Source organism: Echinops telfairi, unplaced genomic scaffold (assembly GCF_000313985.2).
Source record: "Echinops telfairi isolate 266 unplaced genomic scaffold, ASM31398v2 ScPeMD7_23;HRSCAF=83, whole genome shotgun sequence".
NCBI lineage: Eukaryota > Metazoa > Chordata > Mammalia > Afrosoricida > Tenrecidae > Echinops > Echinops telfairi.
In genome coordinates this window covers 80,210,146-80,226,447 of record NW_022103920.1, presented here as the reverse complement: position 1 = coordinate 80,226,447, position 16,302 = coordinate 80,210,146, and the positions used below count along the sequence as shown (strand labels likewise).

The 16,302-nt window shown below is 40.5% G+C and overlaps 1 protein-coding gene across 2 annotated transcripts in view; it reads right to left on the bottom strand.

Moving 5' to 3' along the window:
* Window positions 1-8,213: 8,213 nt before the first annotated feature.
* KLHL7 (kelch like family member 7) overlaps window positions 8,214-16,302 on the bottom strand; it is a 73,661-nt gene continuing 65,572 nt past the window's right edge. For both annotated transcript variants that reach the window (XM_004702715.2, XM_045288855.1), the window contains exons 8-11: window positions 13,482-13,722; window positions 10,916-11,117; window positions 9,891-9,988; window positions 8,214-8,777 (exon numbers count right to left, since the gene is read on the bottom strand). In XM_004702715.2, coding sequence (XP_004702772.1) covers window positions 8,494-8,777; window positions 9,891-9,988; window positions 10,916-11,117; window positions 13,482-13,722 — 825 coding nt within the window. In that variant the 3' untranslated portion in view covers window positions 8,214-8,493. The remainder of the gene's footprint in view (window positions 8,778-9,890; window positions 9,989-10,915; window positions 11,118-13,481; window positions 13,723-16,302) is intronic.

Sequence of the window (16,302 nt, the reverse complement as noted above, 5' to 3'; positions counted from 1 at the left end):
ACCTCTATAAATGCCCTTTGCCTCCCAGCTCTTTCCTCTATTTCCCTTGATTTTCCTCAAAATTGCAAATCTTTTCTTTCTCATGGAAGACCACATTTACCAAATTTGAATTTCAAAGGTATGACTGGTGGGAGGGCAAACCCATCCTGTGAACTGATCTCCTTTAATCTCATTTAAAGGAAAGCCTGCAAGGTTCAATCAGTCCAATTTAAGATGTGTCAATGGTTGATCTTCTGTTTCTCCCTCTTCCCCTTTCACACCCTGTTGTATGGATCTGGTGTCTTCAAGCTGTTTGTTCTTTAAAGTGCACAACATTGCCATTGAGGCAGACTAGCAAAGGAAACTCCATTTTTGTAGACTGCTAAGTCACTTGCCCGCTCCTCCCTCTCATCTCAGAAAGTTGACTGCTAGGTGACCTGACCATTGTCCCTCCCCTTGCGGGAAAGTCTCTGCTTGTGATTAATTTTAGAATGTACTCCCATGTTCCCAGGTTCTGGACACTGCAATTAGTTTTGACTATTCTTCAGTATATCATTTGTTCTGATTCAGTATTGTTCCCATGGATGTTGTAATCTGAATGGTGTAGTTAATCTTGTTATGGTAACCAGTCAACTAGTCAATTTTTTTTCATTCTTTTAAGTAAAAGATATGTTTTGAGTATTACCTCTATTTCAGTATTGCCTAGTCCTTGTGCTGTATTATTCTGTGCACCACTGAGACCTTGCAGCGTGCTTGTATTGTTGGCTTTTTAAACAAAACGTCACTGTTGCATAATGTAGGCACTCTGATGTGCATTTCGTGGCGGTGGGAGTGTGTTTGGGAGGCCCCGTGGAAAGCATTCTTCCACCCTCCCCACCCCTGGCCCCAGGTTAGAGACTCAGCTTGGGCCTTTGCCCTTGCGGGGAGCCACAGAAAGTCACCTTGTTAGAAAATGTTTTAATTTTTCAACATCTAGATGTGATGAGGTTTTTTTCTGATTTATACTTTGTGTTTAGCTACGGTTTTTTATTTGTCAAGCTGGAAATTATGTTATTAGCTTAAAGTTGGATTTGATCTTTGTTTAAATGCCAAAAATGTACTTAAAAAAATGAGTTACTTAGAATGCCATACACTTGCCCAGTTTCCTATGTGTATATAGTCCTGTTTGCGTATATTTAGGACACATGCTTTCTAAGTCCGTTTTACCCTTGGCTCATTTGGCTTGCTGTCTGACCTCCTTTTGTATGTGTTGGTCAAGGAACCTTTAAGATAAGTCTAAATTTAAGCCATGATTACCTTTAAAGCTTTCTCTGTACAGCCTTAAGTGTTCGTGAAAACATCGCGGCTGGCTGCTTTGCCTTAGTGGACATACAGGGCTTGGTAAGTGAATTTCTGACAGAGCGCTCCTGCTCTAGAAAGTCTAGATGGCCGAAGGACCATTTTGTATTGTTTCCTGGCCAACAGTCTGATTATACTCTATGTGCTAATATAACTGATCTTTTTGTTGTTGTTGGTACAGATCGTCTTAATGGTAGGTCCAATAAAAAAGAGGGAAGAAGAAAGGATTAAATAATTTAAATTCACAATTTAAAAACAACTTTGGTATTGTTTCTTTTATGATAAGGACTGTACCTTGTAATAATGCATGCTTGTTCTTCTTGAAGTTACCAGAATGTTATAATCAATGCTGTACCTTGTAACGCTCCCTAACCCTCAGGGATAGTAACATTAATTTTGCTTTCTGCTTCTGTTCATGCTTGCTTGAACCCAGACAGGTGATAAATGAGTTTTTTGGCCTTAAAAGATGAACTGAAATGTGGACTTGGGACTTCAATCAAAGAATGGCTTTTAGATTCTAGCAGTCCGGTTATAATCGAATAAAGACTCTTTTAAATTACCAAGACATTATAGTGGCTGTCATTTATTCAAATACGCAACACCATTTGAAATAATAAACATTTTGCTCTGGCCTGAGTGATCCAAGTCACTCAGCCCTAACTGCAGACCTTCCGATAAGTGGTTTCTGAAAATGTTTTCTTAACTATCCTTTCCAAGGATTATGATACATCAACTTCTCACTCCAGACCTGATGTGGATGCCTTTACACATTGCTTTGAGCCTATGAAAATGCCTCCTTTACATTTTGCCAAGCCCCCAACCCTTATTCTATAATAAGCCTTATTTATTTTTTATTTTTTAACTCTGAGATGCCTCACAATTCCAGGTAGGTGGCAGTTCAAAGCCACCAGCAGCAACTCTGGAGAAAGACTGGGCTTTTACTCCCTTAAAGAGTTACAGTCATGGAAACCCACAGGGGTTGCTATGAGTCAGCGTTGACTCATAAGGAACTGTTTGGTGCCGGTAAGAATGTTTGAACAGCCAACCCCAGAGAAGACACTGTTAAGAGGAAGTTCGAGCCTGAGCCTGTCAATAACTTTGTAGCTGTATGAGAGTTTTAAATTCCGAGCACTAAGTTTTCAGAAGGCTAAGGTTTACGGTGCAAGCCCTAAATCCTTTTCAGTCACTTTTAATTCAGATTAAGCTTCCATTGAATTGTTTGACCTTGACCCTGCCTTGTGTATAGCCTTGCCCCAGGCAAGAGTGTATTAGAAAATAGATGACTACCACTGTCCTTATCAGCTTGGTGAGTAGGGCAGTCTCCCTTTCAGGAACTTCCCTAAAGTGTGTCCTTGGAAATTGGAGTACAAAAATCCTCAAACTGCCAACTCATTGTGACCCTTTAGAACAGGTAGAACGCCCTTGTGAGTTTCTGAGACTGTTCATGGGAATAAAAGCCCATGTCTTGCCCCTGAGAAGAGGCTTGTGGTTTTAAACTGCTGACTTCTTCCACTACAGTCAAATAGCCATGAGTCATACTCTGCCTTGGTTGGAGGACCCTGAAACAAACCTTTAAGCTCCTAGCTAGCACAGAGGTTCTCAACCGGCAGGTCGTGACCCCTTTGGGGGTTGACCGACCTTTTCACAGGGATCGCCTAAGACCATCAGAAAACACATATTTCCGATGGTCTTAGGAAGCGGGACACGGCTCCTCTATCCGTCTCCAGGCAGTCCGCCCACATGCAGATACGCCCACATACAAGTACCCGGTGTGAAGACTGTTACCCATGTTACACCATGCTTAGAGACAAAAGTTCACTTGTTTATAATGAGAAATATTTCAAAAGCTATAATGACTTGTTTTTGTGATTAATCACTATGCTTTCATTATGTTCAATTTGTAACAATGAAAATACATCCTGCATATCAGATATTTACATGACAACTCATAACAGTAGCACAATGACGGTTATGAATTAGCAACGAAAATACTTTTATGGTTGGGGGTCACCACAACATGAGGAACTATATGACAGGGTCAAGGCATTAGGAGGGTTGAGAACCACTGATCTTTTTTTTTTTTTTACATGTGCAAAATTTTATTGTGGGAATTTCTATAATAGCAAAACAATGGGAACAATCAAAACCTGACTCTAGAGGGATGGATAAACCAACTTCCGTATTTATACAATGGATTGTTACGGAGTATTACTAAAACACGAGTCTGTTAGTCATTTTAAGACATGGACATAGCAAGAGAACATTAAGATTAGGAATGTTAATCTCACAAAGGTAATTATTTTATGAACTCATTATTATAGGAAATTAAGAAAACGTAGTTTTCATAGGAAAAGATAGGATTTTACGGACTACAAGGGTGATGGAATGTGGAAGGGGCAGTAAGAAGAAAGGGACAAATTTTGTAGGAAGAGATAGACCAAAAAAAAAATCGCGTAAAGTGGGGTGGGGGGGGAGCACAAGGTCACTTTTACTGATTTGACTTGATGAGATGGACAGTGCAGTTACACAGAAAATGTTTTTCTTTTTTTTTTTAGGTTTCACCTGTAATTTAAAAAAAAATCATTTTATTAGGGGCTCATACAACTCATCACAATCCATACACACATCAATTATGTAAAGCGCATTTGTACATAACGTATGCATGTGTATCAATCATGGCCTCATTCCCGCTTCTGTAGTTCCATCTGCTACTGTAATGTATTCATCTGCAGCCAAGTATCCTGTACTCCCGTATGTTATTTAAGCAGCTGATTTTCTGTATATGCTCAGATAGATACCACTGTGGCCTTGTGCCAATGGTCTCCCTCATGATGGATGATTTCTCTTTGTCTCTATAAATCACATCTGAATTGGGGGTTTCTTTTGTCCCCTACAACACATGTAAAACAAATGTATATTAAGTTTTAGTTCACATCCTGATTCCCAAAATGTCCCTCACTAACATTTCCCATGAATTGCCCTTCATAAATTTGTAGCAAAGTTAGAGACAGAGTTGTTGGCATGAGAAGACAAACTAGAAGTGTAAAGAGAAAATCAGCCCGACAAAACGCTTTGTTAAACATCTCTGGGTGTAACCACCTCAGCATGCCACACTCACTGCTAATGCTTCAACCTATTGTACCCTTCCGTGTCTGCTGCCATGGATTCCCTGTCCTCAGCCTGCAAGCACAAATCCTTTACTTCACCTAAAACCGCATCCCTGCCAGGCCCTTCTGTCTCCTTTCCCCGGGAGGGATTTGGTGCACTGCATGAATATCTGTATGTTTCCCATTTCAAAATTAATTTATTCCTTCCATAAAAATCTTACCTTTTTGAGTGTCACTACAGCGTTTTCACGAGGACAACGGACTTCCCAAAGGTAACCACACTCCTCTTTCCTGTTATTTATCAGCATTTTGTGGGGACATGCTTTGAAACTTTTTCATTTAACTTTTATTCATGTGTTTATTCTTATCAGTACACATACACATTCATTTCAGTGTTGTTCAGTGGAGTATAATCTGTTGCTGTCATTTATTTTCAGAAGATGGGGCTTTCTATTCCTGTAAAGTTACAGCCTGGGAAACTCCCGGGGCAGGTCTGCCCTGTGCTATAGTGTCGCTGTTACAGTAGGGTGACCCCTTTTCCGTGTAGATACAGGCGCTGCCGGCCTCTAGAAAGGTGCAGTGGTGTGATGGCAATGCTGAGACTGAACAAACAGGTAGTAGAAGGCAGCACAGCAGTTACTGAGCAGTGAAGTCAGGATGCACTGGGTCAGGCCCCAGCGGGTCTAAACTACTGAAAAGGAGAAAGCAGTGAGAGCCAGCCCAGAGCCTGCAAGCTCTTTTTGAGTCTGGCAGAAGCTATTGAGCCCAAAGCTCAGTGTAAAAAACAAAACAAAAAAGGCAGTTGTCCCTGGTTGGTTGGGATTCAAGCGGTGGTCCCTGGTTGGCTAGGACACAACTATGTCCTTATATGGAAAAGTCCTGGGTGGTCAGACTCACGGCCTCAGGCCCCCCCATTTTTGGTATGTGGTGACTCATCAGTTAGACTGGTCAGGTGGCATTCCCTGTCCTTGTCACTGCTTATGTTGTCCCCCAGTTAATACAGTGAGAACTCCTTTATGCTGGCTCCTTTTCCCACAGCAGCCCTAGAGGGCAGAGTAAGACTGCCCCTGTGCGTTTTTGAGACTTTGAACTTTTTTTTTTTTTTTAACATTTTATTAGGGGCTCATACAACTGTTATCGCAATCCATACACACATCAATTGTGTAAAGCACATTTGTACATCATTCTCAAAACATTTTCTCTCCACTTAAAACCCCCGACATTAGGTCCTCATTTTTCCCCTCCCTCCCCGCTCCCCTCTCCCTCATGAGCCCTTGATAGTTTATAAATTGGTATTTTGTCATATCTTGCCCTGTCCGACGACTTTGAACTCCTTACAGGAGTAGAACACCTGGTTTTGCTCCCTCGGAGCTGCTGGTGGTTTTCAACTGCTTGCCTTGCAGTTAGCAGGCCCCCCCTTTCTTCAGTGAGTACTTCTTACTTTCTGGCCCAGAGACTTCCTCCATCCTGGAGTCTGCTGTTTTCCCAAAGAGAGGTGATTCCTTTGGATGATATTTAGAACAAGATCTGGGCTCCTAAGTGTGATCATTGCTACTGGGGTCTTTTTGAGCCCAGACACGTTCATGAACGTTGCTAGGGACTGCTTGTAAATATGAATGTATGTACAAGATGTATTTCTATACTATACACACACACAGTCTATACACAAAATTCCATTACCTTTTAACTTCATTTTCCCCACAAACTCTTTAAAGTCCATTATATCTCTCTACACACACACACACACACACACACACACACAGCTCACACTGGTAACCTCCAGTTCAAATCCAATATCATAAGACTTGTGTTTATTTTTCACCAATAGTTAAAATTCTTTTCTTTGAGAATAAGAAATCTGGTTTCCTCAGTCCTTAATCTATTCCCTTGTTTGGTCAATCTTTTTGTATTAATCGATCTCCCATTGTAGCATTGGCTTCTCCTGTATGCCCAGTATGTGTAGACTTTGAAGGGATTCAATAACCAAAGATCAGGGTGACTACAGTTTGGGAGGGCAAGCATGGTATACTTGGTAAGTGGGGAGAGGTGAGCAAGAATTCCTTTTCATTTTAACATTTTTCAGGAATCCAAACTATTTTAAACCCAGAGAAAGGGCACAAAGAAGATTAAAATAGCAGCACTGCTTCACAAAATCTAAAACCACAACCTCACATATTTATAACAAGGAATTTAAAACTGGACAGCCTAGTTTAAGTTAAAAAATATTTATTGTCAGATACAAACATCAATAGTGACAGCTTGACACGTGGCTCATTCTAACTGTGTTAAAGGTGAAGCATCACTAGGACGAAAGAGTAGCTGGGCTTAGGGACCACATAAGCAGCACCAACCTGAGATCTGACACATATCTAAACTGCAATTCTTACAAAACCTCCAGCAATCACTGGCTTGAACATCTATTTATATATACATATTTATGTTTGATGTGTCCTTAGGGTGAAACAAAAAAAGTCATCTAATATTTTAAGAGGTTCAAAGTGAACACTGATATTTGGTATAACAGTGTTATTCTAGTGATCTAGAAATTTGTTGTAAATAACTTAATGATAGGTGCTGAGCGGGTATTTCATGTTAAAGACACGATACATTTAAGTAAATTGAATATATTTCATAAGAAGTGGGTATACTTTCTATTCCATAAAAATATGTTTATGGAAGTAACAAAGCCCACACGGAAGAAGCACACCAGCCTATGTAACCATGAGGTGTCGAAGGGATCAGGTATAAGGTATCATCAGAACAAAAAATCTTACCATAGTGAATGATGGGGGGAATGCGGAGTGGAGACCCAAAGCCCATTAGTAGGCCACTGGAGATCCCCTTGCAGAGGGGTCTCGGGGAGGAGATGAGCCAGTCAGGGTGCGATGTAACAACGATGAAAAATACAACTTTCCTCTAGTTCCTAAATGTTTCCTCCTCGCTCCCACTACCATGACACGATTTCGACCTTGCCAGTCTGGCTAGACCAGAGGATGTACACTGGTACAGATAGGAACTGAAAATGCAGGGAATCCAGGGCGGATGAGCCCTACAGGACCAGTGGTGTGAGTGTGATACTGGGAGGGTAGAGCGGGAGTGGGTAGGAAAGAGGGAACCGATTACAAGGAACTATATGTGACCTCCTCCCTGGGGGACGGGCAACAGAAAAGTGGGTGAAGGGAGACGTCAGACAGGGCAAGATATGACAAAATAACAATTTATAAATTATCAAGGGCTCATGAGGGAGTGGGGAGCAGGGAGGAAGGGGAAAAATGAGGACCTAATATTGGGGGTTCAAGTGGAGAGCAAACGTTTTGAGAATGATGAGGGCAATGAATGTACAAATGCGCTTTACACAATTGATGTATGTATGGATTGTGATAAGAGTTGTATGAGCCCCTAATAAAATGATTTAAAAAAAAATTACACAGGTGAAACCTAAAAAAAATAAAATAAAAATAAAAAACATTTTCTGTGTAAAAAAAAATCTGTTTCTGAAGAATTATGAGTGTCTGATGTGTGCCTCGACACACTTTTGAGTTTTTTTTAAGTGGACCATATTTGGTACTAAATGAAGCATATAAAGGCAAGGAAAATTATGACTCAGCTGTTCTACCAGAATTGCCCACCTTGACCTGAAATTTATACTATTTCTTGGTCATTGACTGAACAGAAACAACAGATCAAACTAGAAAGCACTTTTATGATGGACTGAAACAGAACCTAGGGCTAAGACGAGGCTGCTTCACCAATAGCCAGCCTCCCACAATCATAGTTACGAACGTGAAACTCATTCAAGAATTCAAATTTATACCAGATGTTGAAAACTTTTCAAGTTCTCTTGCTAAATATGTCCTGGCTATGTGGCCAGCTAAAATAAAATGCTCTATTCAAGTAAGGAAATCCACATAAAACAAACACATTTTATAAAGAGCTTATTTTACTCTAAACTTCCTTAAAAAACAAACAAACAAAATTCCAAACCAAAACTTTGTAACTAAAATCTTGAAACACAGCACTGATGGCCACATTTTGAGTCTCTGATGAATCCTGAAGGCCCGCCTTTTCTTCATGTTTCAAGAGTCTCTTCATTTGCTCCACACGTGTCAACCACACAAATCAAACAGCTCGTTACAGGGAAGGCCCGGACTTTGGAGTTGGCGATCCATTTGTCTGTTTCAGTATTATATTCAAGGATGTGTCCTAATCGACCCACACCTTGAAAACCAGCCAAGACATACACGATGGAGCCCACTGCTGCACACTTCACGGTTACACCCTTCCATGGCATTGGCGAGACCATCTTCCATTCGTTTAATTTAATATCATAGTACTCCACATTGTCCAGACCACCTTCAAAAGAGTAATACATCATGAGCACAGTACAATTCTATGAAGCACTCGTAAAGGGATATTTTTTGCTTTTTCCCAACATTGTATTAATAATTTTCAACCACACAGAAAAGTTGCAAGACTATTATTAGCACATGCTCATATATTCACCACCTAACTTCTACCATGCACATTTTACTATTCTCCAATGTAATATCCAATTTTTGCTTTAGAATTTTCAAATATTGACATTTATTCTACAACTGATTTTTTTTAATATTCTGAAAAGGAAAAGGAAATCAGTGAATTTCCCCAACTGATTAACTTTGATTATAATTATTCAAATATCTTTATTTTCTTCTACCATTGATCTTTTACAGGAAATAGCCATGTGGTAGAACAGACAGGAAAAAAGCTATTTCTACTAAAGTAAAATTTAAAGGAATTGGGTAAAATGGAGTTTGTGGACTAGCTCTACATAAAGTCTAGACTCCCTATTACTTAAGATGTTTAGAATTTTTCAGCATATAATAGAACCCAGAGCCAGAGTTGATTCTGACTCATAGTGACCCTATAGGGGTTTCTGAGATTGTAAATGATTATGGGAGTTGACAGCCTCTTCCTTCTCCTGAGGAGCTGCTAGAATCACTGAACTTTCAGTTAGTGATCTAACACCTACCCACGAGCAGGTCAAATTTACTCAGTTTGAAAAATAAGAATATTGATGCTTTAATGCAATGTTGGAAGATATTTAGGAAACTTTGCTATTCAGTGCCTGGATACAAGTCCTAAAGCCTGTAAAGCGAAACAAAAAATAATGGTGTAAATCAATTGTTTATTACTCAAAAGTTCTTAAAGCTGTTGCGATATCATTCATTCCTTTCCTTAGGAGGTATCTGGAAACAGGTAGAGAGCCCGCTGAGATTATCACAATGCCTGGAGGCCTTTACTGATATTTCATGGACAGGGATGATAAATGTCCTGCAACATTTCATAAAATGCACTAGGTTTCCAGAAAGGAGAAACATTGCTATAATGAAGTATGTAGCATATACGTGTCTCTAGGTTTTAAGAAATGCTTTAATAATGTGTGGCAAGTCTTATTAGGAAGGTGAACCATGAATGAACACATACCTAAACCGTTCTGACCTCCAACAGCAAATATCTTGTCCTTTACAAAGACTAGGCCATGGTTCTTCCTGACCTCAATCATTGGGCACAGTTCAGTCCACCTGAAACAAACAAACAAACAAACAAACAAACAACTTTAGTGTACTCACTCACAGGAAGCAAAAGGATTCTTAGGTTCATTTACTAGAAAGGTCTGTTATCACAATCAAGTGCTCACTTACTACTTATATTCACACACACAAACCTACACACACACACAGAAACATGGCTAGAAGGCTAGAAAACAATGGCTTTATGGTGACTACTTATAGATGGAGTAAAAAGGGACTTATTTCTTTCAACTCGGGATATAAGAGAACATGAGAAATAGAAAAGATCTAGAGACAACATGTTTTTGGAGGAAATAGATATCCTATGACTCACAATAATTTGTAAAATAGGGGACCCCCCTAAAAAAACCCCGGCAAACAAATAAGTTTCCCAAAAGACAGTGCTTCTGTACTTCTAGCATCCTGCTCTCTCACCAGCCTGAAGTTCGGTGTTCAGAAAACCTGGCTTGCTTAACATGTGTGATTTCTCTAGCGTGTTGTCTTTTTAAAGCAGTTATTTGCTTCTCTGTTGGCTCATATTTGCAAATATGCTTTTGTAAGTACATGAACCCAAAGATCTTTCCCATAGGGGCATGACTTAGTAATGCTTCAATCCGGTAAGTAGTACTCCTACTTTAAGGCAGAATGGCTACTGATCCTGAAGTCATGCCCACCTCACCCCCCACCGTTCCTGCCCTACGTTTCTTGACCTGTCAAAGGTATTTTTGGTGTTTGGTTGACCAATCAGACTTATTTAAACACCCCCTGCTGCAGGGGTCCAGACTGGAAATAGGACACTGACCCAGGCATATTCAAAAGCACATGAGCATTTCTCAGTCCAAGAAGGAACATCTTCTGGTGGGTGGGTTCCCCCTGCCTTTTTGACAGCCCCTTCAACTACAATGAACAGTGAACTAAGAATTTTAAATGGACACGTACGTTTCTGTGGCGGGATCGTACACTTCACAGGAGTTCAGCACTCTCCCAGAGACATTGTTCCCTAAACTTCCACCACAAACATAGATCAGGCCATTGGCTTCCACCATTCCGTGGCTGCAGCGCTGAGTCAGCATGCTGGGCTTCGTGTGCCAGCTCTCCGTTCTGGTATCATAGCACTCAAATAAATACAGAGCAGAGTTTCCTGGAAAAGAAAGGGCTCCAGGTTGCTTAACTTTGTGGGTATGTGCTAGTGTCTGCAGGTGGGTGGTTTGGCGTTAACTGAAAATAGAGCTGAGCCAGCAATTGTGGGAGGGAAGGATTTAAGGTTGTGTAATCAGTCAGCTTTATCCTCAATCAACAATAGCGGAAACACATAGGAATGGTCTTTCAAAATGTAAATAGTCTTACTTTCCACTTACAAAGAAGAAGCTAGCACCATTTGTCTTGATCCTGGAAAATTTCAAAGAAGGATTTATTGAAAAGACCTATTTACTAGTAATTAATTGAGCTTTAGAAGAAATTGGTTTGCTTTTAAAAGAAAAACAAACATTCCAAGTTGAACTTCAGAAACATGACCCATGTCTGCAGTCTGTAAATGATGGAGCAGGCAGTGAAGAAGCACCGCTAATGTCTGATGACTGGAGGGTGAAAGCTGGGGGCCTTGGGAATGCAAAACTCAGGCCTTGGTCACAGGATGGGAGTGCGGCATGACAGACGGCTGCGACACCAATGACTTATGGCAAACGACTTGAAAAGATGAAAGCATGTACAAGCTATTATTTGTCTAGTCTTCACTACAATATTCACTTAGAGGAAAAACACCACTGGACACTTGACAAAGTACCCATCAATGAGAAAGGTTGCTACCCCAACACCCAGTTCTGATCATGAATTACAAAACACCCCTGGCCAGTCAATAGAGGCAAAAGTTAATAAAGCAAAAGACAAAGATCATTCATACTTCTTTTTTTTCAATCTCAAATAGCCAAAGCTTTATTTATTTAAAATTAAAAACTTTTTATTGTGAATTGGGCGAAGGTTTAATAGCAGATCATCATTTTTACATTCCCCAATTCATGCACATTTTGTTTCACTCATTGATTGCAATCTTCTCAATATAACGACACTTCTTCCACTTCGCAGTGTTTTCTGTTTCACTCTCTCCTTTTCTCCTAACCCTTCTGAACTGTGTCCTTGGGTAAATGCTGTCCTTATGATCACAAACAGTTGACTGTTCTAAGGTGTGCATAGCTCACTAAAGTTATTGACTATATGGACTATCTTGTTATTGACTTGCATTTTTATTCAGCTAAAAGAACATCCCTGGTTGTATGCAGTGACCCTACTGAGAATTTTGTAGTCTATCAAGTTTAGGTAACCTCACAGTGAGAGCCAGGAATTTTTTTTATTGTATTCATTTAAACAATCTTTCTGTTATACTTTTTTTTTTTTGATACAAAGAAAGGAAGATTTGAAAGCTTGAATGTAATAAGAATTTGTAAAAGGTCTATGAAAAAGTCAAACTCTGAAATCTTTAAAGCTAATATAGCAAAACCCGTGAACTTCAATGCCCATGTAAAGTGGAAACCTGCCAGCAAGGAAATTTTGAATAGTTTCCTCTACACAAGCTACAAAAATTGGGAAGATTCCACCCTGTCAAAGATGGAAAACGTGCAAGACCTGGAAGAACAAAGGCTGTAACATGGAGCTGTGGCTCTCACGCTCCACTTTATCACACGTTGTCATGGATTGAACTGTGTCCCCCCCACATTATGTGTCAACCTGGCTGCGCCATGACTCTCTGGTTTGAGTTATGTAATCTTAGGTAAGGTGTGATATGTGCGAGAAGTCCATCACTTGTGAAAGGATTTATAGTGGGATGCAACACCCCTAAGCCCTTGATAGCTCTGATCTCACAGTTGGGAATTTTCCTGTGAAGGCTGTGGCCTACAGCATCTTTTAACTCCCAAGAAAATAAAAGGAGAGAGATGCCAGGAGACCGAGACGGATCTGATACCACTATGAAAAAGTGCCAAAAGTGAAGTGTGCCTTTGAACTTGGGGTCCCTGCGCTGAGCAATTTCTAGACCCAAAGGAAGGCTGATGCCAAGACACATGGAGATTGCTAAGGAATGCTGGGCCTACAGGTGCAAAAAGGGGCAGTGACTTTTCCCCAATGCTTCTCCTTAGCTGCCACTTTGAATTCAAACTCCCAGCTTCCTAAACTGTGCGAAGATACATTTTGGTTTGTTGATGCCACCCATCTATGCTATTTCTGTTAGAGACAGCTAGATAACAAAGACATGTACACAAAACAATCTAATATCCAAATTTAGATGGTGTCATAAAAAGCTGACAATGAACATAATCTAGGAAGATGAAATTATAAATTACTGATTTACAAAGGAGTCTGGTAAGCCTTTGATCAATGAGCTAAAAAACTGTGACAGATGCACATTTGGATTATATTTGGACAAACAGTACCAGTTGTTTATTTCAGTAAGGAAGCCCCAGGATCTGTAGTGTTAAAACACTTGCCCCTGCCGAAAGAGTGACGTTATGCTTACCTACTTCAGAACCTCCTGAAGTATAAATTTTGCCTTCTGCAGCACAGGCAGCAAGGCTATCCCGAGGTGTTGGAGGGCCCAGTTTAGAATACCAGCTGTCCTTCACGACATTATAGCAGTCCATTCGTTTTATAGGGAAAAGCTGAGAGCCACCCAAAATGTACACGACGTTGTCCCAGAACACGCATGCAGCATCTCTTCGCTTTTCAAAGGGGCATCGGATATCAGTCCAACTATAATCCTGTAACAGCAAAGGACAGGGAGCTTTCAATACGGGAAAATCTAATCGGAAGATTATCTTCTAGAAAATACAAGACTGTGTTAGTTTACTTGAGTAGGCATAGAAACACTAGCTTGAGACTAGTATTTCACTTATATTGTATCCCTTCTTCAGAATGTTGGGGTGCAGCAAGAGGAGACATGTAACTGCTTTGGGTTCTATCTTGCTTTAAAATGAACTTAAATACATTTGGATAAATGGTCGTCAGCCTGGCTTCTATTCCTTCTCTTATTGTGGGCAAAGATACAATAACGTTTTTAAGTAAGCAACTCTGGGTTTGTTTGTTTTTTAAAGCTTGAAAAAACTTTACATTAGAGAAAATGTAACCATGTGCCCCCCCCACCCGCCCACCTGTGTCAGAGCATATGCCCTTATAAAGAATCACTGTATAGTACGAGTTCCAACGGCCATTATCCTACTTGTGTCTGAGGCAGAAAGCCTGAAAGTCTAAGAGAGTGCTTCGTGGGTTCTGGTGAAGCTTAGTTCTGCTATACTCAGTGAGTCACCTGCTATGAGCAGTCTGGATATTTGTTTTAGGCTCACTCTCTCATACTAAGAACAATTTATGACCCCACCCTATTGCTGTACCCTGCTCGATGATGTCAAGGACACCATCTCCTTCTTCCAGGGCTGTGTATACACAGAGCCACTCCCAACGTTGTAGCAGTGTAGATCCTCCTCTCCTGTGGGAGTAAAATCTACAGTGCTTCTGCTCTGTGAAGACCGCTGAAGAGTCATAGACACAATACAAATAATTTCCAATTTCACTGAGTAAAGTGCAAAGGTTTGCCTATTGAGAAAATTTTATAACTGTGACATTATTATGTTGAGATTCCAAAAAGCTTATGGAAAAATTCCATTATCCTTCGATATCTTTCTATTCCATGAACTTTTAGAAGTCCTCTTATATGAGCTATCTATTCAGTTACCATAAATATCCGAGTATAAGCCGACCAAATATCCACCGAGGCACCTAATTTTACCACAAAAAGTGCATTAAAAATGAGCTGGAAAATTCGGCTTATACTCGAGTATGTACAGTACATTAAATTATCACAGGATAGTATGAGCTGGCTTAAGAAAAGTATTCATTCATTTCTCTACCTTGAATGGGTCCCTACATGTAGGATATTTTGAGTCTTGGGGATGCTTTTTAGGTGACTAGGACAACAGAGTCCTAGTCCAATTAGGGCACTACTTCTCCAATAAGGATATGCACCTGTGTTAGACAGGGTTCTCTAGAAAGATAAAATAAAATTGCTGATAATTTAATATATTTATTTATAAAGATAATTAGATATATAACAAGAAATGAACTGCTAAATCATATACAGATAAATATATAATACAAAAAATAAACAGTTAAATTATAAAGCACTACAAATGGCTCAGTGCAACTCACATCCATGAGAGAGTTGTGAGAGACTAGCAGTCCTTCAAGTCTAGTCTGCTGCCAGATCTTTCTCTATTTGTAGAGAGAGCTAGGCTATGTCAGCACAGCAGCCAATCACAAGGCAGGTCACCAACTGCCAGTCCCCAGCTCCAGAGATGTCTTAAAGGGACCTCAACTTACAGCGACACAGTCCACAGGCTAGGCGTCCCACAGGTAGTGTAGCCTTTAAATTGAGGCACAGAACAAGCAAGGCAGCTGCACACTGGTCCGATGATCACAGAGCGAGAGACAAGAAAGGCAAGGCTCACCAAGCCATTTATCTCTCTGCCCTTCAGTTAATCCCACTTGTGTTTATCAGCCAGGCTGGCACAATAAACTATCTCAGTTAGTCTGGGAAAACACTTGTGTTTATCAGCCAGGCTGGCACAATAAACTATCTCAGTGCCCTACTGGGTTTCCCAGTGGGATGCCTTATGGCAGGCACACAAAAAACTACAGCGTTAACTTGCTGAACCTTTAGTTTTACACAGTGGATATTGAAAGTTGGGGAAAAGATATCTACATGTTCTCTGGAACTCTTCCTTTCTGACCAAGTTCGTTACCAGAGACAGACATGTTTAACCTAGTGAGCCTCAGCTCTCAACATCCTTACACCCAATTTGTTGAAGATATTATTAGAGAGCAATACAGAGCATCTTTATAATTTCTAAAAATAACCTTGAGAAAATTATCTCTATGCTCTTCTTTAATTAATTTTAGGATGAGGAAGTTGGTCATACAAAGGGGACTTCAGGTTTGAGGTGCCGGCCTCAAACCCAACTCTGTGGACAGTCCCCCTTACCCACAGAAAAACAGAGCAGAGGACAGCACTGAAGCTACAGCTCAGGGAGAGGGATATGTCTGATCAGAGCACATGGGAGCAAATGAAGGGGGAAGAAGAGAGAGTGGAGCACATCCTGGCCCACCAAGCCTTGAGGACAATATTCCTGCTCAGAGCAGACAATGCACAGAGAGGACCATAGGGCCGGCCCCACTATGAGACATGGCATCCCTCACTGACCCACAGTCCTACAGGGGACAACACTGGAAACCTAGTGCAGGAATTGCACCTGATCTGACCCCAACACACTGAGGCAAAACACTAAGGG